We start from the raw sequence: 25,070 nt of genomic DNA, 5'->3' as shown, positions 1-25,070 counted from the left end.
TGTTTGTTCTGAGCAGTGAAGATACAAGCTGAATTACTACAGATCATTACGTGCATCAATACTGTCTTGCTGGCCTCAGCTCTTGTCTACCTTTCCTAAAAGCCAGCCAACACACACTACACAGGTCTTGCCAGCTCAGCAAGAGCAGCACAGTGCAAATACAGCTTCAGAAAAAGCTCCATTCCAGAAGCCAAAAGAATCTGTGAAGCGGGAAGTGCAAAATAGTGTCTATGCATAAGGTGAACTCAACAGATCACATTACAGATACTGACCTTCTGATACTGCTCCTCATTCATCTGCAGAGCCAGGAGGAAGTCTGCATGCTGTAAGAGAGACGTGCATCTGTATTTACAGAACAGATAAAGCAATTTTCCAAACTCTACACTCATTTACATTATCTCAGGACTTGCAAACCACCATAAAAGGCTCGCTGTCTGCTTATAACATCACTCAGCCCAGCCCTCCAATCCATTAAGCTATTTATGATTCAGCTAAAACAGATGGGAGAAGCAAAGGCAGCAAGAACAAAGAACTAAATTCTATATTATGGAGGGCTGCTGGTTCAGGTTTCCACGGGCAGAGATGATCTCACCCAACGGGCCCCTCCAGAGAACATGAGCTTTGTGTTTGAAAAGAGACACTATCCATCTGCCTAGGAGACAAGGATCTTTAAGGAGCTGCTTTAGAGAGGACTGTGGGTGCAGAGCTGTGAATTCAGTCCTTCCTCAGCCTATGAGGGGAAGACAACACACGAGCGGGTGTTGCAGGGTTCTGCTTCAAGACACACAGTTCTCAGCACAGGACAAGCCGTTCTGGAGCCACAGGGTTGCCAACTTGTGGAAGGGAGAGTGAGTGGACAGCCTGCCTTGGGCCTGGTCATTACTCACCACCACCACTGAGCTGCAATTACAAGCCCTAAAGCAGCAGAGAAGCCTGCTAGCAGTTAGAGGAAAGAATTAGTAGAGTTTTTACCACTTTGCAGCAAAAAAAGGCCCAGAATGGTGTTTGCACAAGTAGCAGCTGCACATTTAAGTAAATATGAAACTCTGTGCTTGGCTTCTTTCCTTCAAAATTGAGTTACTTGGGAAGAGACATATGTGTTAACAGGTAGGGAAGGGGCAAACATAGTTATTCAATATTTGGTTCAGTGTTTGAATTTCTGTAAGAGACAGATTTTCACATTTAGGGCCAAAACCTTGACAGTTGTTGAAGTTGTTTGCACCAGAAGATCAAAGCAGCTCCTATCACTCACCTCTGCCATCTCTTTCACTTTCTGCTCATAGAATTCCTGCTCCAGCAGCACCGGTGGGAGAAGAGAGAGCTTGTCATAGGACCTCCAGTGCCGTCTCTTATTCTCCAGGAAGAACATCCGCTTCTCAATTTTCACATCCCCTGAAGCAGAGTTAAAGGCACAATGAAATGGGAATGGAGCAGCCAGAACAAAGCTTAAACCCTTCGTCCTCCACCTGCCACCAGCTGTGTAACTTCAGCATCTCAAACAGCACTGTACCAAGCAGAGGCACTAATGAAGAGGATCTCCAAAACAGGTACCAGGCAGTGACAGAAACTCAGCTGTTTTGGGACCATATCCCCTTTTTAAGAACAGTGCTTTGTGCTGCAAGCCTGTTCTGTTCACAATAACGACACAGAGAACACAACACACGCAGCTTGGCATTTACCTTGCTCAAATTTGAAGTCTATATATGAATATTGATTCATTTCTTTCCTCCTTTTTCGTTTCCCACTGGTTTCGGGAGACAGCTCCTGCCATTTTTTGATAGCATCTGAAAAGGCCTAGAAAACAACAGACAGACTTAAATCCTGTGCCTGGAAGAAAGCAAAAGCATATACATCAAGCTGAAGCACAGTACAAACATTGGCATAGGACTGATCCAAAACTAAAAAGCCAAACACCCAATATAGAGGCAATTTTACGTCCTCCCTTTGCTCACCTTGTTATGTACTCATAAAGTAATCATTCCATAAAAACAAACTAGTTGAATGGTACTTCATAACACCTCATCTAATAACTTGCATCATAGTGCAGTATTAAACAGAGTTGGTTTGGGGTTTTTTGTGGCTGAGTTTGGTTTTTTTGTTTAAAAAACTGAGGTTAAAAATACTCAGTGCTCAATCAATCAAGTGAAGAGACAAGAAGCTTTTGTTTTAGTTAAGTCATGGAATAGTAGAGAAAGAAGCTCAAGCAAGGGGAGTGTATCAGAGGAGCAGATCCAAGTAAAAAGCCTGAAGCCACACTGACATTCAGTTTGCTGATACTTAAAACAAGTGTCTTTGCATCTCCATTACAGCAAAGCTCTTATGTGGAATACAGGACTCATTCCACAAGTCATAATAAGAAGAAACAGGACACTGAGGCTTGGGCTTCTTTTCAATTACATGCAGTCAGTTAACTAACAGCAGCAGTTAAATGTTTGAAGATTTAGCTAAATGTCTGGGTTTTATTGGCAATTATACTGCACTTCAGCAGCAACCATAGGGGAACACTTCCCAGTTTAATGCATCACCCACCATCATCTAGACAGTGTTTCCCCAGCTCTCCCATTAGAGAAAGTAAAAACTTCCTGCAGCATTCTGTCTGGTCAATAAATTTCAAAAATCTCTACTAAATGGATTAAAACTTCTTAAAAGGAAAGGAAGATTCTTATAAAACCCATAATCACACACTAGCAGATGGTACAGTAAGGCAAAAGACATCTCAGTGCTCTCTGCAGACATGGGAGATAAGCCTAGGAAGGAAAACAGACTTGAGGTGGAGAACCTTTCGTGTGATTGCATAGTGTCCCTTGAGCTCGTGCAGTGCCCACTTGATGTCCTGGCTGCTCAGCATTTTGAAGTCTGCCATGAGCAGGTCAGCTGCCTGGATAAAGCACCGCTGGTCAAGGGGGGCAAGTTTGGAAAAGTCAAAGTAGTCCACTTTAGGCACCTAAGGAGAAAATGAAAGAGATGAAAAGGCTGCTATAAACACACACAAGAACACCCCAAATCACTCTTTCAGTGATCAGGACCTTCTGCAAGACCACCCAAAATTCAGGTTACATGGCACCCAGTTTGAGCACCTATGTAACAATCACCTATATAACCAGAGCATGGCATAGGTGTGCAGCCTATTGGTCTGTGCATCTGTGTAGGTGACCTGCACAAGGTAAAATATCATCATCATCATCATGATAAAGGGTGAAGCTTTATTTGGCTCAAGTTTGAGAGATGCTTCCAAGGGTAGAAAGAGGTATCCAACATTTCTCTCTCAGGCTACAGAGAGCTACTTCAACATACTCAAAGCTCAGAGAATTTTTTTGTCAAATGGACTTTTAAAAACAACTAAAATCAAGCAGCTGTAGGGAGATTTTCAGTTGAGAGACCAAAAGGCAATGCCTAAAGGCCTCACAAGAGAGACCTGAGGGTCGAGGCTACTTCATGGGAGAACGACTGTGGAATTCTTGTCTCAGTTATCAAAATGAACACTTCAGATGGGGCAGTGACAGGCAGGGCAGAGGGGCTCGCTGGAGGCAAAGGAGCAGACACTGCAGCTATGCCACAGCAAAACAGCAGTCTTGGAAATCGTCTTGCAAGCAACTAACTATTGCTATTTAACACCGTCTTAAACATGCCCAGGGGCCTCCTGTGAAAGCACAGCTCAGTCAAGCACTCTGCAAACACACACTAATCAAACCAGACATCCCAAGGTCCACTCAGGCTGAACAGACTGGCCCAGAGGCACACTGGAGATGAGGATACTCTCACTTGCCTTTGTCTCATCTTGGCTGGCAAGCAGGCTGCTGCTGGGATTCAAAACCACTCTGCCTTCCTTCTTTGGGTAATCTGGATTTTCCAGAAGAAAGTTACAAAGTCTGAAAAGATAAATATAGTTACTTCAGGGTTGGGGAGCTCAGGTTCATTTCTCACTTGTCCAATTTTTAGTATCCTGTAATTATGAGGCTACACAGGCGAGTCACAGTCTGCTCTGGAAGGATCAAGGGAGGTCCTAGACTTGAATAAACTTCAAGTAAATGACTGAGAATTAAGTAAAAAATGATCAGCTGTGTGGCTGCATAAGGAAAAGCAAACAGATCTGTCTTTCAACAAGTAAATTTACATACGTGAAGCTTGTATAGGTAAGCTATTAATCATCTATGGAAAAAACAGCCTAAAAATCCCTACAAAACCTGTGAAAGGTTGAGGTCTTCCTGAACAAAATATTACAGCTTCAAATTTGAATTAAAGCCTCCATTCTCAATCTATCATCACATTAAAGCAACCAGAGCAACCTGGTCTAGTGGAAGGTGTCCCTGCCTGTAGCAGGGTGCTGGAATCAAGTGATCTTTAAGATCCTTCCCAACTCAAACCATTCTGTGATTCCACAAATAAAGCAGTGACAAAAACATGTTTAAACTATGTGTGCATGCAATACACACTCTGAATACAGGTTTCATTGTAATAAAGCCTGAAATTACACCAGCGTTACCCAAATTCCAGTAGAAACTGGTCTGGCGAGAACAGCACTTAGAAAATAATCACTAAAATTGCTGACAAAAATTGCATAATAGCCTGTAAATGCAGCATGCCTGAGGTCCTATCACAAATAGTTATGACTGTCAGGTAAATGTAGTTTAAATGACTATTTTAGCTTAGAAAAGACTCAGCAAGCGGTTTCCAAATATGCAATTGCTGGAGACCACAAACACCCCAGCAGCCCTTCTGAAAGGGCAGCCTGCTGCAGGCTGTCGGGCTGAATCAGACTCTCACAGCTTGTTCTCAGCCCTCACCAACCAGCTGTGCTGGCTGGGTCAAGTAACAGAAGCTGTTCCTCAGTTTCCCCAGCTGTAGAATAAGATCCCTCTGAAAGGAGCCAGGACAAGCAATTAACATTTGTAAAACTATTGGAATGAGAAGGTGCTAGGCTGCAGCAAAGACATAATTGCAGCTAATTTACATTCCTGATGTCAGAAATCAGGCCCTAATTAAGAAATCTGAACTGGCTGGAAGCATTAACCCACTATCAAGGCACGATTACTTTAGCCCTGCTTTCACATTCAAAGCAGGGGCATTTCTTTTTGCTTAATCGGGTATTGACATATTGAGCCAGAAGCTTTTGACCGAGTGTGAATGCTCCCGCACACAAAAGCTGAATAGATGATACCCTGCTAAGAGGGGCTCCCACATCTTATCTTTCACATCAGTTGGGTTTTAAGACTATCATTTGGGGGGGGGGGAAACAACAAAATATCTAGGCATTGGGCATTTAATAGCTTTCAGCTCCCAGCTCCCCCCATCCCTTTGGTGAAAGATAACTGTTTTAATCCAACACAACGGCAACTTCAAGGAGCTCAAACCGCAGCTCAAACGGTCAGGATACATTTGAACTACCCTGCATGCTGCCATTTCAACACTCAGGGTTTTTGGGGATGTTAACCTTCAGTGTCTGACAATTAGTTAAGTGGGTCCCGGCGCACAACCACACACACTCACGGCACTGTTCATTAATATCTGCACCACAGGACACAGAGCTGGTTAAAAGCCTCATCCCTGCCCAAACCCAGCCACCCTTATTTATTATATTTCAAGCCTGATTCAGCTTGACACACCGTGGAGATCAAAGAGTCCCTGCCAGCGAGGCTGACCAGTGCTTTGACCCATTTGTTCTCATACAAAAGCTGCAGTGACAACTCAAAAGATAGTTTGGTTAAAGGAATAAAAATATCGAGAAGAAATCTTTATCATCCAGTAAGTGGGTAACGCACCGCTGAGCAGACACTGTAGCTGCCTACAGGGAAGCCTGGAAGCACCTTTTCATCTCACTGGGTCTGTGGCACACAATAGGAGAGAGGAGATTTCGGGAGCAGAAAGGGAAGGAACACATTAAGACCGATGGAAGCCGATAGTACGATTTAATTCCATCAGGCTTTGCTAAATCCCTGCAGGACACAAAGATGAGTTTTTTCACACAGTCTGCGAGGGTCTTGCAGCCAGATGCCCAACCTCAACAGACCAATCACCCCAAGAAATGGCCCTGCTGGTCTTCTACACCCCCACCACAACCATCCACACTGTCTGTGGTAGGGACACCCAAAAGTTGCTCCACCACTGCAGGGAAAGCACTTTGGAAAGACAAGAAAAGTTACAGTCTGATGACTTTTTAACCAAGCCCTACTTTGGAGACACTACTTCACAACACAGGCAAAGCAGCAGAATAGGAAATCTATGCCCAATGGATGGGATCATCCTTAGTTCCTCGTCAGTTAACTTATTTATGGCCCAGTAACTAATTCTAAGCCTCACGCACTTAAATACTGCTTAATTAGTGCCCCAGTTAGCTGGAAAGGGCATTGGATTTATACAAGTGAATACTCTGGCAACCAACACCTATTCTTCATTCCTGTATAATGTGTTGGAGACAGCAGTGACAGTTGCAGAGAGAGAAAGAGAGGCCACCAAGCATCAGAAACCAGTCACAAGTGATTTACTTCAAACCTCTCTCCCCCTGGTGCTGCTGGTGCCAACACACGCAATCCTTCGCTCCTCGGCTCTGCAAACTGCACCCAGAAGGGCAGGGAGATGATGCAACTCAGCAATAAGGTTAATCACTTTTTTTTTTAAACTTTTGACTCCAACCTGACTCCCAGAGATCTCCAGCATGATGAACACTAGGGTACCCCGAGCCGTTAACACAGCTCAGAAAGCAACAGTCTTCGCACTGATATTTCTTTCAGCTCCTTTTATTTCACTTCTTAGCTCATATTTCTGCTCAGTTTGACCAAAATTAGTACTTCACCAAATCTCTAGAACCAATCCTACCAGCCCTTAAATGTGCTTGCTCTACTTTATCTGTAAAGAGTGATGTGAGAGAACTCAAGCAGCACCGCTGCTACTTAAGCAAGTAAAGGGGATAAAAGCCAACATCAGGACACTAAATAATGAAGTCCAAGCCAGTATCAGCTTCACCTGGAAAAAGCCAAAAACCAGTGAAATGAAGAGGTAGGGAACCATTTTCTCCCACTCAAAACTCAACAACACACCTTCATACCGTGTTTTATAAAAGTCATCTTAACACCTTAATCCTGATACTCATCCTTTTTAAGAACCCCAGTATTAGATAAGACTAAATTATATGCAATATCTTTAAATTAGCAAATGATCTTAAAAGCAGAGAAGCTACAGCACAATATCAGAATTACAGAGGATTTAAGAACAGCTCTACTACAAGTAGAAACCAAAACCACTCTGCTCTTTTGCAGTATCAAGGCAGTGCTGAGTCCCAGACTGGATGTGCTCTGGAACAGCATCACTGGCTGGTGTGGACATGGAAATGTGCTGCAGGTTGTAGGACACATTGTGGTTCCTGGCTCTGTACTTACACATTTAAGTCATAGCAGTTCTTGATGATGATTAATTCTTCAATATATTCCTTCTTCACATCTGGGAATCTTGCTTCCTACAGTAGGAAAAGCTAAAGGTTACACAGGTATTTGAGGAGCTGTGTAGCACACGTAGCAACAGCACCAAAGACAGGGATTTATAGGTAATTATCTGGCACACTCCTGAGACTGGGGACAAAACAGTCAAGAGACCATTTACATCCATCCAGCCTGACTACTGCAAGCTGCTGGCTTTCCTTTGCTCCACACCATGATTGCTAACAGCTCTTTCTCAAAGGAAGAGTGTGGGTAGTGATGTGAAAGGCCACGAGCCCTAAGGAGAGATTCAGACTCGATGGAAGCAGAGGAGGCACGGAGGTATGACCTACAACACAAGGAAAGCTAATATTTACCTTCAGCCAGACCTTAAGGAGTTCTAGATTGTGTGCTGAAATACAACATTCCAAAAGGAAAAAACCAACACCACAAATACCCACCCAAAGCACCCAGACACACCAGCAACGAGACCAGGACAGACAACAAACCTTTACTGGCATTTCTGGGAAGGCTCTCCCAGCATTTGTCACATAGTAGAAACACTCTTTGCTGATCTCTCTCACATTTCTGTACAAGTATTGCAAATGATTGCACCATGTGGTATTTTGCTTTACAAGACTGGACTGGTCAGGGTTGTCAAGCAACCCTGACAATGCAATAGCAGCTTCTTACCCATCTCAAACAAAGTCACTGATCAACGAGGTCTTACTTGGAAAGAACTGAATTTTGTTGAACTGCTAGGAAAAAAATAGCAGTAGAAAAAAATAGAAAAAAAGATATTTTCCTCAACCTCCAGTTTTCCCAAGTAGAATCAGATATGGGATGTAGAGGAAAGACCTGGAAGGGCTGAGGGTGGTGTAAGATATAGATGCAGTAGAATAAGCTTGTTTGCAAAAAAATACTCAATAAGGCATCAAGAGGGATCCTTCCTCCCTAGCAATCAAGGGGAGGAGTGTGCAAACATTAGACACATGAATCACCACATTCTTATTTTACTTTATTTTTCAAATTTACAGCATGTTGCCCAAGCTGCTGAATATACCAACAGATAAGGAGTGCCCTTCTTGGTGATTAAGTAGTCAGTACCCCTCATGCCAACCTTCACATGCAGAGTCAGCAAGGAGCATGTGGAGTTAACATACATGAGTCCTCATGCTGCTTATCCAGTTATCTTATCCCTCAGTGCTACTGCTTGGAAATCCACACTGCAAGGGCAACTATTACCCCTTGGCCACAGACCAAACTACTGCAGGAGAGGCAGCTGAAAACAGTCACAGTCAGTTCTCAGCCACGTGTCTCTAAGCTTTCTCTAACCCACCCTCTATCCCTTTGCCAGTGTTTGGGGTCTCAGGTTTGCTCAGTTAGCTTTACATCCATTCCTAAAACAGCTCTGCAGAGTTGTGTTAGGAATCAGCCAAACAAAACCAAACCAGCAGATCCAACAGGGCAGAAGCCTTTCAGGGAACCAACCCATGTTATTTCACCCCAAACTACAGTTTTCCAAGACAGTTCATCACATGCTCCTCACCTGGTGCATGGCTGAGCATCAGCCAAAGCAACGAGGACCAGCAGCTGGAGCCACCAGGGCTGTGCTCTGAGCACGTGACACTATACACACCTTGAAAAACCTGCCTGAAAGCATCACACACACAGGAGGCAAACGAGCCCTGGGAATACTCACTGTCTCTCTGATGAGCAGTGCAGTGAGGTCCTGCTCCTGCCCAGCAGCTCCTTGTTCTGGCACGTTGCTGGAGCCAAGTTCCTGAGAGCCCTGTGCGGGGAAGGCCGGGCCTGGCTGCTCGTTGTCCCTCCCTCCCTGCTGACCCGTCTCCTCGGGCGGATGCGCCGGCTGGGGAGAAGCAGGGCCTGGAATCCCGTCCTGCTGTGGCTCCGGCCGGGGGAAGGCTGGCCCAGGAGCCTTCTCTCCATAAGCCCTCAAAGATCCTGGATCTGCCTCTGGCTGCCCTTGCTGAGGAGCACAACCATTTGCTACAGCACGTGGCTCGTCTTCCGGCATCGGGAAGTACCGGTGTCCCAGCTGGCTGTTCTCCTGGTCCGTGCTGGTTGCAGCAGCTGTTCCTTCGAGGTTTTGCTCTGTCTCCACGTTCTCTCGCCATTCCCGGGCTTCCACCTTTTCCTCCTCTTGTGCTGGAAGGTCTGCATTCTCCAGACTCACAGTTTCTGTGTTAACTAGAGGCTGTGGACTCATCTTTACTGGTAGCACCAAACTGGGACCAGGCTCCTGCTTACTTGTAAGTTCAAAGCTGGGGCCATTAAGCTCAGAGGGTCCAGCCTGCTGCAGTGCCAAGTTCACACTGTCATCCCTGCTTGGTCCAGCACTGCCCTCCACCACACGATTATACCCGTCTCCCTGGCACAGCAGGGCTGAATCCTGCAGATCCGTGCTCCTCAGGGCTGAATCCTGCAGATCTGTGCTCCTCGAGGGCTCAGCAGCACTTTCAGATCCTCCTTCTCCCCCAGTGCTTGCACCCTGCCATGGAGCAGCAGGTCTGATGACATTGGCACGCAGAGGCTGCTGATGCTTCGGGGTCTGAAAAGAACACAGACAAGGGGTAAGTAGGAATTCCTGTCTGCATGTCAGAATCCTTGTTTCAGATGCTTTTGCATCTAATCAAACGTCTGATGGGAAGCAGATACAGAGTCTGTTTAGCAAGATGCTTAATAAGGCACAAAACTGCAACTCACACATCTTTGTTTCACTTTGTTTCACTCCACCCTCAGCCTGTCCCCAGGTGCTAAGAGAAAATCTGGGCAGAACTGAGGATGCACAGGACTTTCAGAGTGGAACAAATTCCTAAGCTCATCTCAGTATCCACTTCCCTCCCAGTAAAATAGTCTGGGAACATGGAACTAACTGATGACATATTTGTCTTCTCACCAACTTATTTAAACAAGCAGGAACCAAAGCTCAAAACATTAATCTCTGGCCTTGTTCTTGCCTCTGGCAGACAGACTGCTGTATGCCAACAGAGCCTGAGTGTTCTCTGCTACTGTTTTCAACTAAGAAACAGAAGGCTCAGCTTTGCAACCTATTTTCTCAATGCTTTTGGTTAATTTAATACAAAAGTGGAATATATTCTCAAGATAATATAGATAAGAAATGCTGCAAAAATATAAGTGCATGCAACAGCCCAACATGAATGCAAATAGCATAGAGGAATATTAAGCATACAAGGTGTGCATATAAATCAAACAAGGCATGGATTGAAAACCCACCTTCTATGGAAGATCAAGTCCTCTTACACAACACACCACCTCTGGATTCAGACACACAACTTTATGGGAGCTACAACCTTGGTTAAGTAGAACTTCAGCTACAATGTAGTTTAACAATCTAGTTCTCCTCTCTTGTGCCCAAATATGATTAAATAAAGCCAGCAAAACCCCATCATTTCAACATTATTTCAGGCATCCTAAGTAGATTGCTATAACCACACAGGACTCAGAGGAATGCATCAGATGTTTGCACAAGACTTAGCTATACAGGCCATGAACAAAGCAGAGCAGCTACAAGAATGAAAAATTACCTCTGCCAAGATGAACACGTCATCATCATCATCCTCCTCAGGCTGCTGCTTTTCTGGCGTTTCCAGCAACAAAGGCAATTCTTCATCCGAGGAATCTGATATTGTGATAAGGCCTTCGTCCCTGCGGTCTATCCAGTCTGCAGAACAGCAAGTAAAGCTGAAATTAGCTCTTTGCTCAAGGTAAAACTGGAATTTACAGGGCACATGTAGCACCAAAACACCTGAAAGAGCCATCTCCACATCTGCACTGCAGCAACAGGGAAGAAGCACTCGGAGGTCACTGATCCCTCTGCAAGTTACTCTTACAGTCACTCCTCCCTCCCCAGCCCCTGAGCAAAATGCCTGCACAGCCCCAGCTGACCACAACAGCACCTGCAGGAACAGTCACTGGCACTCATGAAGAGGGTCTTCTATCCCAAACTTCAGCACAAGTCAAGGTGCTGCAGATGTTACTCTGAACAAGCCATACTTCTGCAGAGAAGTCCTGAACTTTCAGTACCTCGGGGGCACTGCAATTTCTTTTACTAATGTGCAGAGCATTTTAGCAGAGAGATAAGGTTCTCTGTGCAATTTGGCCTCTTCTGGAAGAGTGAGAATTTGCAGGAGTGCTTTATGCAGGGCTGAGATAGGGCCTGTGGCTGTGGGTGCAGAAGATATCCTTCTATTAGATGACAACCTTGTCCTCAAGGTCTGTCAAGAGTGGAATATAGATGCTACTGAACACAAGTGATATATTCAAGGCAGAAACGGGGTTTCTGTACTACAGAGAGAACATACAACTATGCTTTTCCTCAATTTTGACAAGTTTTGGTGTATTTTTTAGCATGAGTATTCATTTATCACCTTTCAGGCATACGGAGAAGGCATAATTTTGAATTGCACTCTTGGAGGAACGGGTGCCAATGCACACAGCCCTACGAGGGCACAAATGCACAGCCAGTCTCTCTCCTGTGGGGACCTCAGGAGGATGGATCCTCCTTGGATCTGCTGAAACACCTCCACATGGTGTTCCCACGAAGTTAGCAATCTCCCTTAAGGCAGTACAACATGAGAAAGACAAGAGCCAAATATTTTGCATGCCTGCATAACATGAAAGAGCTTTCTGGAGGTGGCTAAGTCAGTGTAACAGAGCAGCGTGTGACAGGACAGAACACACCACCAGCAGTTCCCAGCAACGGCACTCCTGAGAGTTTAGTGACTCTGAATCCTGATGATTGTAAGCAGAGTTTTGGAAATAGGCACAACTCAGTACTCACCTTTCCCTCTGTGACTGCGGAAGCTGTTCAAGTTAATCACTTCTTCATTCCCACCTCTCTCTGCCATTTTAAACAGCTGTACCCACAAGTGTCAGTGCCCAGGCATGGCAGGCAGGCTCACATGAGGAACTAGAAGGTAAAATAAAACCAGGAGAGGGTAAGGCAAACTCAAGGGCACCCTAAGCAGACTTCCTCAAGACTAGGCCACTAGAACATTTTGGGGCTTCTCCTGGCTCTTCCAGCTCAGTCTCATCATGAGGATATTTTTCTGTACCCCCTTCTCAGTATCTAAGAGCAGACATGTCTATTTTCTGTTCCAAAAGTTAAGAAAGTCAACTGAAGAGTGCAATCAGGCCCGAGAAGTTTCTCTGGAGAAGACATGAAGATTCTTACAGCTGTGCAATCACAAAGTGAGGAGAGATGCAGTTCTGTCCAGACAGGACTCGACCCCTCCCCATATATGGATATTCTGTTTCCAGTAAGTCCAAAACTTGATGTACCAATCCACACAGCAGTGTTCCTTCCACCATCAACTGGAGAGAGGGGCAAAAGCCCCTTGCCTGAGCAGTCACAGGGCAGCTCCACCTAAACCTGCATCTCAAACATCCCAGCTGATGTTATTACAACCACCCCTGCCACCCTTAATGCCATGAAGTCGAGCTCACTTCCACAACACCCACGTTACTGGCATGTCAGAAGGAAGCTGCACCCCTGGCAGGGCAGTATGGAACAAGTCACATTACAGAGCACACGTTCCTGCCACCATCTGCTATCCTAAAGAAGAGATTTCCCTGATTTACAGTGAGTGTTTGGTACAAATTCCAGGATACACCATCTGCTCTCAATCCAGAAAGGAGAACATGACAGGAATCAGGTTCCTTCACAGGACTGAGCTTTTGGGACTAAATGTTGCTACCCCAGCCTGTTCTCAGAGAGGCACAATGAACCAGAGGCTCCCAAACAGGATTAGAGGGGCAGAGGAATCACTGCAACCTGAACAGGAGGTTTCCATTTTATGCTCTGTCAGCTTATAGCTCTCAATCCCTATCATGGAGAGGCTGAACAGATGCAGAAACTCTGAGCACAATTTGATCACTGGAAGGAGAATGAAGAAAGTCTTTTTATTGAAAAGTATTCATCTCCTTATTGCAGCACAGAGGAATCTGTACTATTAAATATTTACTGATGCATAAGTTGGAAGAAAATGATGGGTCTGCTATAAAAATCCTGTTTGCTAGTACACAAGAGCAGTATAAATTCCTCCTCAGTAATTCTACTTAACATCCCCTGCAGGGAACAGGAGTTGCAGCTAGGGCAGTAAAATGAAGAAATCAGTTCAGATGCACAGGATACAATAATAATAATAAAAATGTATAATTTAGCACTTAAGAAAGCTCAGCAGCTCAGCTCAGTGCCTGAAGCAGCCTTTTCCAGAGGGAACCTCCAGCAGAGAGGTTTCAAGGCTTGGCTACAAACAGCCATGGCTTGGCTACAAACAGTCATGCTCACCTGATCCCTGAACTGGTGATGGTCCAAATTTAGTGGGACATTGGGTGAGGGAACTGCAGAGGCCTCTTCTAACCAGCATTACCACAAATATGCAACCACCTCTGTACTGAGCCCTGAGACCTCAGCAGCACACCCTGGTCCCAGCAAGCAACTCCAAGATTATCATGGGTACAGTGATGCTTTGAAAGTGTCTGAAAAACAAGATTTCGGCAGCATTTCCACCAGGTTCTTCAGCTTCTGCCTTATAAGGAGAAACAAATCTTACTTTATTTGCCAGAATGGCATGAAAGCACTGTTCTCATCATTGCAGGCAGGTGCTTGGGAGCTGGGTCACTGTAAGTGTGCTTGGTGAAAACCCTGGCCTTTCTAAAAGGTCACACCCACATTATTACAGTTGTATTTTCCCTGGTGCTCAGGAATAGCTACCACCTAGTCCTGTGTTATTACTCTTCCATCCTTAGCTCTCTGAGTCATTTAGCAAACAAAACCAACACGCTTCTTGCCATTTAAAATACAGAGAAATGGAGGCACAGATGGGACCAGCGTGGCCAAGGTCACCGAGCAAACACTGCGAAGCAGCACTTGCAGGCTGGCTGGGGAGGAACAAGGACATTTGTGAAAGCCACAAATCAGCTCTCAGAGCATCAAGCAGTGCAGACAGAGGCTGGACAGGTGTCTGCTCGGATCTGCTCCAAGCAGAGCTAAGTGGCTGGATATTCCTCCCCTTCAGGGACATGTGGTTAGCAGGGCTGGGTGTGCAGGTAATGAGGGTGGGATGACACTGCAAGTGCTCAGCACAGCCACCAAAAAAATCTTCTCCTAAACAGCTCAAATGGTGCTTTGTTCAATGCTGGCTAAACCCCAGCTGTTCACATACAGGAATGATGGATAAGCCACAAGACATATTAAGGTTGTATTTTCTACAAGCTACTCCGATCCTGTAGAGAGGAGCTTGCACACTTCAACCTTCAGCATTGAGAAAGGGGTACAGGAAATACTCTGAAATTAAATTTGGGACAAAAAACTGTCTACCCTCTCATACAAGACAAAAACGTGCACACATCACCAACAGACTCATGGTGATTTAAAAGCAGGAATATAATAAATAGCATTAACAGTATACACAGTCAAAGCAACAAAAAAAAGAGCCAAGCCTGGAAAGAACTGGCAATTCTTTCTGCTTCAAAACAGACTGAATAAAAACCCAAGGAGCTTAATAAAGCCCTGCTTTGAGGGTAAAAGCCAAACTTCCACCAAGAGCTAGCAATTCATTTTGTCAATACTCAGTACAGAGCTGAAGTTTAAACAAATATCTATAAGCATGGGCCAGTTCCATCTAGTGGCATGAATAAGAAGTTTATTCATGTTTATAGCACCAGGCCGCCAAGAATGTGAAGTAACAAGATCAAAGCCACCCTGGGGTCTTGCCCTACATAAACAACAATAAAAAAGCAAGGAAGACAGATGGAAAGAAGCTATTCCATGCTACCTCAGTGATTTCAGTGTCTATTTATAGGTAAAGAATAAGGCTACCTATAAGCAAGCTCTAACATGCCCATCAGCTTTTCTGCAACACAGTCAAGGACAGGAAACTAGAGCTGTTTTAAAAGCAAAGGACCTGGCAGCAGCCAGATAAACATTTTGCAAGCTTTTTAGTTTTTCTTTTTTTCTTAAAAGGTTCCCACCTGCACTATAGCACATCAAGCTGGATTTGGGACTGGAATCCCTATACAGTATCCAGGTGACACAAAATTCATCATGACTTCTAAGATTGACAGTGCAGTGAAGATCACCCCAGTTCCACCCAATTTCACCTCCACTTTTCATATTACTCCACATATTCATGGTTCAGAATCACAGAATATCCTGAGGTGGAAGGGGCCCACAAGGATCATCCAGTCCAACTCCTGGCCCTGCACAGGACACCCCAACCATCCCACCCTGTGCCTGAGAGTGTTGTCCAAATGCTCCTTGAGCTCTGGCAGCCCTGGGGAGCCTGTTCAGTGCCCAACCACCCTCTGATGCTGCACATTCGAGTTATGTCACTGCACGGGCAATAAAATCCTCCCCATTATGGATTTTCCTACAGCAGTTTGAGAGGAGAAGGACCCATTAACAGAACAGCTACTGGGAAAACCAGAGACCATCAGGGATTTACCTGTAACAGTCCTCTGAACTGATTAGACCTCAGACTGACAGCTGAAGTCACATGTACTTCCCGACAAGCTCCTCAAACATGCAAAAATATAATCCACAAAACCACTGGTCCCAACCACTGCTGTGACTTAACGGATCAGCTGCTGTGAGGTGAAGCAGGTCTCGGGAGCACACAGAATGCTTACACAAGGATTTCCAAAACCCAGGCAAAATCCTTTCAAACACCACATTACATATTTTTAGCCTAACCTAAAAATAGGCACCATCAGTGCTGTGCATATATTTAATCTCCTGGTATATGGAGGAGTTTCTGGGCTGCAGTAACTGGAGCAGAACTCAAATCTGCTCCCTCCACCTCACATTTGTGCTGTGATGAGCATCTTCAGATGGTGCTGGTATTTAAAATGACAGTCAAGGGGAGACCCCCCCCCTCCTTACAGTGTAATGTATTTTACCCCCCACTTACAGCATTTGAAATCTTGAACTCCCACATACCCAAGATGGGACTAGACTCAAAGTGTTCTTTCCTGGCTCCAGCTCAAGGCAACAGGACCAGACAGAAAGCACTGCAGGGGAGGTAGGAATTGGGATCCAAAACGAACAGGGGGAAGAGTGGGGGGGGAAAAAAAAAAAAAAAAAAAAAAAAAGAGCAACTTGAAAGAGATGTCAGCAACATCAAATCACTGTGTTTTAGCCTCTCCCCCACACAGCAATACCACTGTTGCTCACCTACATTGACAGAAGAGCATCAACTCCTACTTTGTGCCTGCGGGCAGCAAATGTGTCTGCTGGTAGCCTGCGAGCAAGGTGAATTCCTGGCTCGTTTCAAGCTGCTAAAACAAAGAGAAGCTACTTAAATAATGCATGGCTTGTGACAACCAGCAAAATGAAAAGCGAAAAATTCAGTCCTTAAAAAATGTAAAAAAAAAAAAAAAAAAAAAGGCACGACAGAAGGGAAATAAACCAGCCTGACTTACTGTCAAGCATTTCACCGAAATATTTCAAAGGGTTCACAATTTGCTGGGGGCTGCTCCTTGTTAAGAGTCACTGAGCAAAAGCAGGGAGAGTTTAACAGTGGTTTATCGTGTTAAGTGGCATCATCCCAAGCAAAAATCAGAAATCCCCTGATCACAAGCCCAACAAGAACTGCTGGGCACAAACGAATCCCGTTTGCTATTCCAAGGCAGTTACAGTCACAGCATCACATCTCCCAAAGGGACAGAGCCAGAGGTGGACATTATGAAGAGGGACAAGAGGGATGAATCATCAAGCTTTTCTGGAAGCAACCACAGCTTCTAGTTCCTTATTCCTCACCCTTTCTTACCTAGGAAGAAAAGCAGTGAAGGAAGCAATGTTCTTTCCACCCAGGCTCACCACTGGTCACTGCAGAGTCAGCAGCAGATACTCAGATCACATCAGGAGACTCTGATGTGAGAGGGTCTGTGGATTAACAGGGGATGAGCCACATCTATGTGTCACTGCTCCAGACTAATGAGAGTTGCTTACTCAGGAGCAATCAAGAGAGCAGATATTTAGAGATTACTTGGCTTCAAATCCCCAACCAGATTTTTCCCCATTTTGTAACTCCACTCAGGACTTACAGGAAATATCCTGACTGCCTGTACATCACAAGACTTCACATCAACCTTATTTGCAGTTCATCATTCCGTTAAGGTCACAGTATCACTTAATAATAATTTTTTAAGTACCCAATTGCCATTTTTATTGCATCTAAACCACAAAGTACAAGAGGAAAGCAATCTGCCCAGTTTTACCTAATTCACCTAACAGTGGGCCACATACATTGACACCAGTTTTCCTCCCCAAACCTGCAAAATATTTGCACTTTCCTGGCAAAATCTCTTCTCTGTGAGCTCCTCTCTAAAATGTACAATGTCTTGCAACAGCTGCATTCGTTTTTCACTACTGGGCAACTTAACTGAAAGTTTCAGATTCCTTTGAGCTATTCCCTGGTGACTGGCATCAAGGTCAGCAGCTGGACACTTGAGTGCCTTCCCACGACCCCTGTCAGTCCTGCTAAAAGAAGGGTTCTGTGTCATCACATCTCCCTGACCAGCATGAGACTCCTCATTTTGATACAGGCAAAAAAACCACTCTCTGCACAAGAGGTGGGGAGCTCTGGATCAGTCATTTGCCTCTCCTATCGAACTGAGTTCTGAAAAAAGTTGAATTGACAAAGTCTGGTTGGAAAGGAGAGATAATGCCATCGCCTTGAGCAGCTCATTTTATGTGCAAAGTGAAAATTCGAGGCTCTGAGAGGAAGAGGCGTCCCTGCAGTTAGTTCCTGTTAAGGGCAGTACTCTGCCTGGCATGTGCAAGATCATCCAGTATAATCCCCTAAATCCAAAACCTCCCTCCCACATCACAAACACAGGTGCCAGCTTGGCATTTCATGTTCAAGCAACAATTCAGGCACCAGCAGCTCAGCCCTTGGCTACAGCACATACACACAAACCCGGCCTCGCTGGGCTCACAGAGCCTGTCTCCCAAACCATCATTTTAAAGAACTGATTTATTCTGATTTTGTGGTATAAGGGTGGAGGGGAATGCAACAGCATGTGAAGCCATGTGACTTGCAGCTCTGTCGCTTCCAGAGCAAGTTTTACTTCCAGTTTTCTTTCCCTGAATTCACGTGTCCTTTGAGCAGTGCCCTGACTCAGACACCACACAGAGCTCCAGGAGCTGCACATACCTGTCACAGCTCCACACAGCATTAACTGCAGCTGCCTTCCCTTCCCCACAAACCCAGCAGCCACGTGGAAAAGAACAGGAGAAATGCCCTGTGTGCCCCAGGGTACACACCAGAGTGCTCCTCTGTTACTTGTACTTCACAGAGCTCTCCAGGAGAAAGGATTCCTCTCCAAAGCATTTCCTCTCCAAATCCTCAGTAGTTTTTCTTCCTTTTTTTCTTTTCTTTAAGGGATCCTGAATCTCACTTTAAAAGGCTTAAAAGAAGAAATAAATCCAAGTGCAACCTTTTAAGTAGTTATTTAACAAAGTTGGATGCACATCATCAGGAACCTTCAGGTTACCATCTCAGCATTGCTTTTCACTGGAGAGGAAACAGAAATAAGGGATTTAAGGCTACTGGGACAGGCTGTGGCATTGACATTCACACAGAGCCTGCTCTGCTCACAGCCCTGTTTGCAGGGGCACTGGGAGCAGGGAGAGCCAGGCTGCACACAAACAGCAAACTGCTATGAAAAGCAGCAGCGAGGGACTAACTAGACCAAAGCCAAGAGGGTTGGAAAGCACAGAGTCAGGTTTAGTTCCAGGACCAGCCAGAGGACTTTAAAATCACAAAGGATTGATAATCTGTGATGGCATCCTGGATGTTGAGAGGCTGCCCAGCAGACCAACTTTGGAAACCATCTAAACTGCACTTGGGAAGTTGTGCTCCAGAAAAAAAAAAAAAAAAAAAAAGGCATAACAAACCACCAGGAACAAATGTAGAAAGAAAGGTGCAGGTCACACTTAAAATAAAAATACAAAAATATCCCCTATCACAAGAAACTTTGCTTTCAAGCATATCACACCTCACCTCATTCACAAAGCTGCTGACAACACAAAAGGTGAGACTTGACCTTGAGGTAGCACAGGAGGGAAAAAACCCAACTGACTGCAGCAGCCCACCTTAGCTGAAAGGAAGGTGTCCATGTCAATCTGCACAGTGCTTTTAGAAGTACTGACTTCAAAGCCTGCCACCGACCATTCCAGGTGTCAAACATCCCAGAGAGAGGGACTTCCAGAAAGAATGACCTCACAGGTCACATACTCTGGTTATTACAGCCATGCCCTTTTTTTAGAGCCATGTTAAGCATCTGCACTTGCCATAATTCCAAAGGTCAGTGGCCAGAAGCTGTGGCTTCAAGTTCAGAAGGGCTCCACTGCAATGCCTACTTAAGGTGGTCACATTCCCACACCACGGTTTGTCTCCTCCTCTCACACAGTTCCTCCAGCATTTCTGAGAGCTTTGAAAGGAAATGCCCTGGAAAATGTTTTTGCAGCATTCAGATCAGATACTTTCTCTCCCACATGGTGGAAGTGGGAGAACAGAAAATAAACTGAAGGCAGGGAGAAGATCTTAAACTGCGGCCACAGCCAGTACCTGACTAACACTCAAACTACACGTGCTCCTACTCTAAGGTCAGGCACTGCCTCTGAAAGATGCTTTTACACAATAAATTGATAGGTTTAAATATGTATAAGAGCCAGTTTAGAGCCATAATGGGCCAACAGGCCAAGTTCACTCCACAGTGAAACAAGGTTAAACAGCCTAATGTACTGAGATACCAACAGAAACATTGTAAGGCAGGTGCAACACCCGGGCAGCAAGGCCACACTCTGCACTAATTTCTGCTGGAAAGGGTAAAAAATGAGCTGCATGTTGCACCCACAGAACTGCTACTATGTCCTTGCTGCTCCAGCACCTCAGATAACCAGGTGTCAAAAGATTTTCAAGCTGGCTGGCAACAGCTTTTGTAAAATCAGGTTTAGTTTTGTTTGCAGCCACGTGTAACCTTGTGGCCATTTCCATCCCAGCAAGCTCTCAGCAGTGAAAACCCAGGGCAGCCTTCCAGGCTCACCACATCACAAGGCACTGCCACTGTGGGGTTTAGGCAGAGTGAGCTAAAAGAGCAGAAAAGCAAAGAGGTTGCACTCGAGGCAAGTGCCACTATATGAGAACTGAGAACAGTGAAATTAGATTGTGGCTGGATTTACAGATGCTCCACCTCCAGCATGAGTCTCTTCTGAGACCAATAAAGTTCATGAATGAGTGAATTATCAGCTAAAAAGCAAGGGAAGAAGAACTGCACGTGAACTCTCCAGGTCCACAGTCACACAGATTCACAAGGCTGCAAGGCACCCACCGATATCATCCCAAGGCAAACAAACATTTTGCATACACAAGACACAAAAACCATCACGGGCCACAGCCAAGGGGTTGCCCAGGCTGCAGTCAGAACTTTCACCAAGGACACACTGCTTGCAGGCAGCGAGTCCTGTGCCCACCCTTAGTCATTGCACTCAAGTGTCCAACACCGGTTTGAGCCTTCACGCAGCAGAACAGAAATTCTTTCCTGGGTGTTGCAATAGCAGAAAGATTATTTAACCACCTGGGATGGAAGGTGAGTAAAAACAGCCACGAAGTGCTAAATAAACACAAGCCCATTCAGCTGAGGAGCACCCTCCAGACACTGTGTTCAAGGAAAAGGTGTGTTCCAGCTGCTACAAGCTGGTCTGTGCTAGTCCTGGCAGATCCAAGGGTACCTCCCAGTAGATACACAATGAAGCCTTCTCCACTACAATAGGATTCTGGTTTAACAACCCACAGAGAGGACATGAACTATTTACAATAGCCAAGTTACTGCTCACGGGTCTTGCTCATCTGTAGCTGGAAATCCCAGCAGCAGGGGAGGGATGAAACGCCCTGTGCTGCTGGTTTCCTGAAAGGGAGAGAAAGCTGCTTTTCCTGCCTCCCCATTATGCTGCTGCTGTCATCTCCCTCAAATTGCATTACAGCACATGATGGCGGAGCAGGGAGGGAAGGAAAGCCCTCAGCAGCACTGTGGCTGTGCTGCAGGCAGCTGTCAGCACTGCTGCCCCTTCCCTCTGCCAGCCCAACGCGTTCGGCCAACAGCAGCTTGCACCTGCCAGGGGTACCTGGGCCAGTGCTCCTTCCATGACCGGCCTTCAGGTAAAAATCCATGTACATGAAGCATTAGGGAGAGTTTTCCCTCCCCCCTCTATCAAATACAAAAACACATGCTGTCTTTGGGATGGGGTTTGGAAGCAGAGGTGTAAATCTGTTCCTAACTCCAGTTTTGCAAACGCTGCAACAAACCAACCTCTGCCTTCCTTCCTCCAAGGAACAGCAGGAGCAGTGCCCACAGCTCGGTAAGAGCGTGTCAGTCTGGATAAAGCAGCACAGGAGCCTTGTGCAAGGAGTGCTTCAGACAAAACATATTACTAGAGGCTGTTTTCCATCCTTATACTCTCCATACAAAGATTCCAGCTAGTGCGAATCCCGATCACCTTGTTCTGCAGAGCGGTATCACGTGATGACTCTACAGATCCTGTCCAAATGTTTCTCTGAATAATGCAAACAGTAGCTTGGCCTCCTTACAGGGGGAGCAGGCCGAGGGTGAGCAACACCACTGAAGCCAACTGAAAACATTTCAGGTCACCCTGACACCCACATTCACTCACTCCCAGTTTTATTTCAGCTCAACAACTTTGCTTCTCTTTACAAGAGACAACCACAGCCTCCAAAACTCACCTTGGGAGCAGCCAGGCACCATCAGCACCAGCACAGGAGTGAGGCTCCCCAAAGCCAGCAAGGAAGCCACACTTAATTTAAATTCCCCCTGACCTGGATCAGGAACACTGGGAGGTGGCACCATGACTCGGGGCAGCAGCTGCCCTGCGTTGAAATCTTTCCCCAAAGCCCAATGCTTTTTCTAGTTAATCAGGCACTGACAGCTCCCCTCATGAACACAGGGAGGGAACCACAGTGGGGCTGGTAATTAGGAGAGAGGTGTCATTCAGAAGGAATATCATTTCCTGTCCTCAGGAATTAAGCTTTCTCAAGGATCGTTACAAACTTTAAACCACTGCAAGCTCTTAAGCACTGAGCCAGAGGAAAAACATCACTCCCAAGATATTCCAAAATAAACCTGAAATTCTATAAAAGTGACATGAAGGCTGCTGAGCACGAGATTGTCCCAGCTCAGTGAAACATTCCTTATTATCTCACATCTCAGTGCTCTGGCAAGGCTAACTTATTCAAGCCACCAGGATGCTGCTAAGTGGCTTTTCCCCCCCTCTTTTCCTGTTTTCTCTGCCTACTCCTCCCCAATTTCCCAGACTTCCCCATTCCAGTAACCTGCTTAAAAACAAAACTACTCCAGACTAATGTTGGTCAGCACATTATTCAGCCCCACTTCACACACAGGAACTCCCAGTCACTACACAAATAAGGTTATCTCCTGTGCTTCTACTAGGAGATAGCTGGAGTCTGCAGGCAGATGTGTTTCACACCTTCCACTGCTCACTGTATTTAAAAAGGCACCTATCCCACCAGGATAGATCCCAGCAAGAATAATCTCAGTTACATGGAGCAGCTTAAAAAGCCCACCCATCTACCAACAACAATAAAACACACCATTGTTTCAGTGCACACACAGACCTCTGAGACTATTATTGCCTTGCCTTTAAGCAGTTACAGCGATGCCTGAATTCAATAATGTAAATGGAGGCTTAAAATATCTCCACACCAAATCCATCTGTAAAAATCCCCAAAATTCCAGTGACAGGAATTAGCGGTGCAGTTCTGTCTGTCCCAGAAGGAATGCAGCCAGTGGCAAGCCCCAACACCCAGCGCCGTGACACAGTAAACCACTCACAATAAAAAGATATAAATAAAAATAAGACACCCATTCCAAGCCAATGAATGGGAGCTTCTTCCAGCAGGCACCAAACAACACCCGAAGGGCTCCGCATCTCTCGCACTTGGGTTTGTGCTGCTCCCGGTTGTTAATCAGCTCCTGGCCCCTGGGATGTGCTTCCTGTCTCTCTCCAGCTGTGCTGGAGTCCCCGGAATTGCGTGCTCGCTCCACCTATTTTTGCCACAGGACTTTTTGGTGATTTGTGTCCAATTTCAAAGCACAAGTCACGCTGCCAGCGATCCCAGCTCCCGGTGGCAGGAACGCCCACTGCATTCTCAGGCAGACAAAGCACTGCTCTACCCAGGAATTTGGACTTCCCAGGCAGCTCCTGAAACTCCAACCCTGGAACAGGCTGCCAGCACCCCGCTGGAAACCAGAATGTACCTTATCACCCATAACACCTGCCCCAACTGCTCTTCCAGGGCCTGCTCTTTGCACCCTGGCTGCCCAGCTGCAGCCAGGCCAACAGGAAAACATCCTAGGAAGGGAGAAAAAGAGATGGAAGAAGGCCTGTTACCAAAATGCAGAACCACAAAGCAGGCTGAATGTCTACAGATCTTCAGGAAATGCGTCTGAGTCCCTTCCCAAGTCTTGGTATTCAAGGCACAAACTCCTGTCAAGATGATTGTTTATTAACATCGAGTCACACCAGCAGACACCCAGCACATGAAATCTATTAACATGTTTACAATTGCAGAAGGCCTGATGTGAGGCAGTGGAATTTTTGCACAGCATTCACCCTAGAAATTAAAAGCTGATATTAAAGCTGTAAATCCCACAGTCCTGGGATTAAAAGCTGTCCCTGTAATCCTGCAAGTCCTAAAGAAAATGGGTTCCACCACATGGTTTGAGCTGCATATTCCCATGTACCTGTTCAGGGATGTACCAGAGCCTGCTCGAGATGTGAGTCTGCAGAATGATGGGTCTCAAACATCCCCCCCTTGCTTTCCAAACAGGTTGCTGGAGGAAAAACCCTTATGTCCCTCTTTGGAAGCAGGAGAGGCCACCTTAACTCAGAATGCAAAGGCCAGTCTAAATGCCTGATAGGGGACACCTGCCTTCTCTTCCACTGCTACTGCTGGAAACCTGTGACAGCTCCAAAGTGCATCAGGTGAGAGAGCAGAAATTGTAAGAAAGAACCAACCACCACAGAGACAGAATAGAGAAAGAGGGATCTGCTCACAGGTCTTAGCACCAGGACTGCCTGTGCCCCTCAGACACCAAGGCAACGACTGACTGCCTTCAGAACTGCTGCCCAAAGCAAAGCAGGAGCCTGCTGTTCCATAGGGTAGGAAGGGAGATGGGAAAGAAACACAACAAAGAAAGCTGTGAAAAGCACATGGACAATAAGCTGAAGTCCCTCAGCATCACACCTTGAAAACAGAAATAAAAGTGCACAGCAACACCAGCTTTTCTCTTTCAAAGTACCAGAGGTCTCACACAGTGACCAAACCATAACACCATGTAAGAAAATGACCCTTGCTCCAGGAGCTGTAAGGAAACGAACAAAACCATGAACCACTAAACTTATTTGCATGAAAACTACCACCCTAAGTATCTTTCAGTAAGACCTTAAGGTAAAGTACAGGATGACTCTCAAAGACAACACTCTGGGTCAAAAAAGCACAGGTGAGATGAAAAGAAAAACCCCGTGGGCTGGACCCACAGGTGCAATCAGCCCTTATCCACCCAGGCCTCCAG

At 45.7% G+C, this 25,070-nt stretch overlaps 1 protein-coding gene across 8 annotated transcripts in view; it reads right to left on the bottom strand.

Annotated features, from left to right (window-relative positions):
- RNF216 (ring finger protein 216) overlaps nucleotides 1–25,070 on the bottom strand; it is a 75,273-nt gene that overhangs the window by 49,026 nt on the left and 1,177 nt on the right. For 2 of the 8 annotated variants that reach the window (XM_029957901.1, XM_029957902.1), the window contains 10 exons: nucleotides 16,630–16,730; nucleotides 12,235–12,363; nucleotides 10,979–11,115; nucleotides 9,112–9,981; nucleotides 7,374–7,450; nucleotides 3,767–3,869; nucleotides 2,780–2,944; nucleotides 1,680–1,794; nucleotides 1,253–1,392; nucleotides 273–323 (listed from right to left, as the gene is read on the bottom strand). In XM_029957901.1, coding sequence (XP_029813761.1) covers nucleotides 273–323; nucleotides 1,253–1,392; nucleotides 1,680–1,794; nucleotides 2,780–2,944; nucleotides 3,767–3,869; nucleotides 7,374–7,450; nucleotides 9,112–9,981; nucleotides 10,979–11,115; nucleotides 12,235–12,301 — 1,725 coding nt within the window. In that variant the 5' untranslated portion in view covers nucleotides 12,302–12,363; nucleotides 16,630–16,730. Of the gene's footprint in view, nucleotides 1–272; nucleotides 324–1,252; nucleotides 1,393–1,679; nucleotides 1,795–2,779; nucleotides 2,945–3,766; nucleotides 3,870–7,373; nucleotides 7,451–9,111; nucleotides 9,982–10,978; nucleotides 11,116–12,234; nucleotides 12,364–16,366; nucleotides 16,485–16,629; nucleotides 16,734–25,070 lie in introns of those variants that run through there. The other 6 variants (XM_029957900.1, XM_029957899.1, XM_008928055.3 and 3 more) reach the window with 4 other exon arrangements.

This window comes from Manacus vitellinus, unplaced genomic scaffold (assembly GCF_001715985.3).
Source record: "Manacus vitellinus isolate BGI_N305 unplaced genomic scaffold, ASM171598v3 scaffold_12_pilon, whole genome shotgun sequence".
Lineage (NCBI taxonomy): Eukaryota > Metazoa > Chordata > Aves > Passeriformes > Pipridae > Manacus > Manacus vitellinus.
The sequence above is the reverse complement of the archived record's forward strand: the minus strand, read 5'-3'. Positions and strand labels throughout refer to the sequence as shown.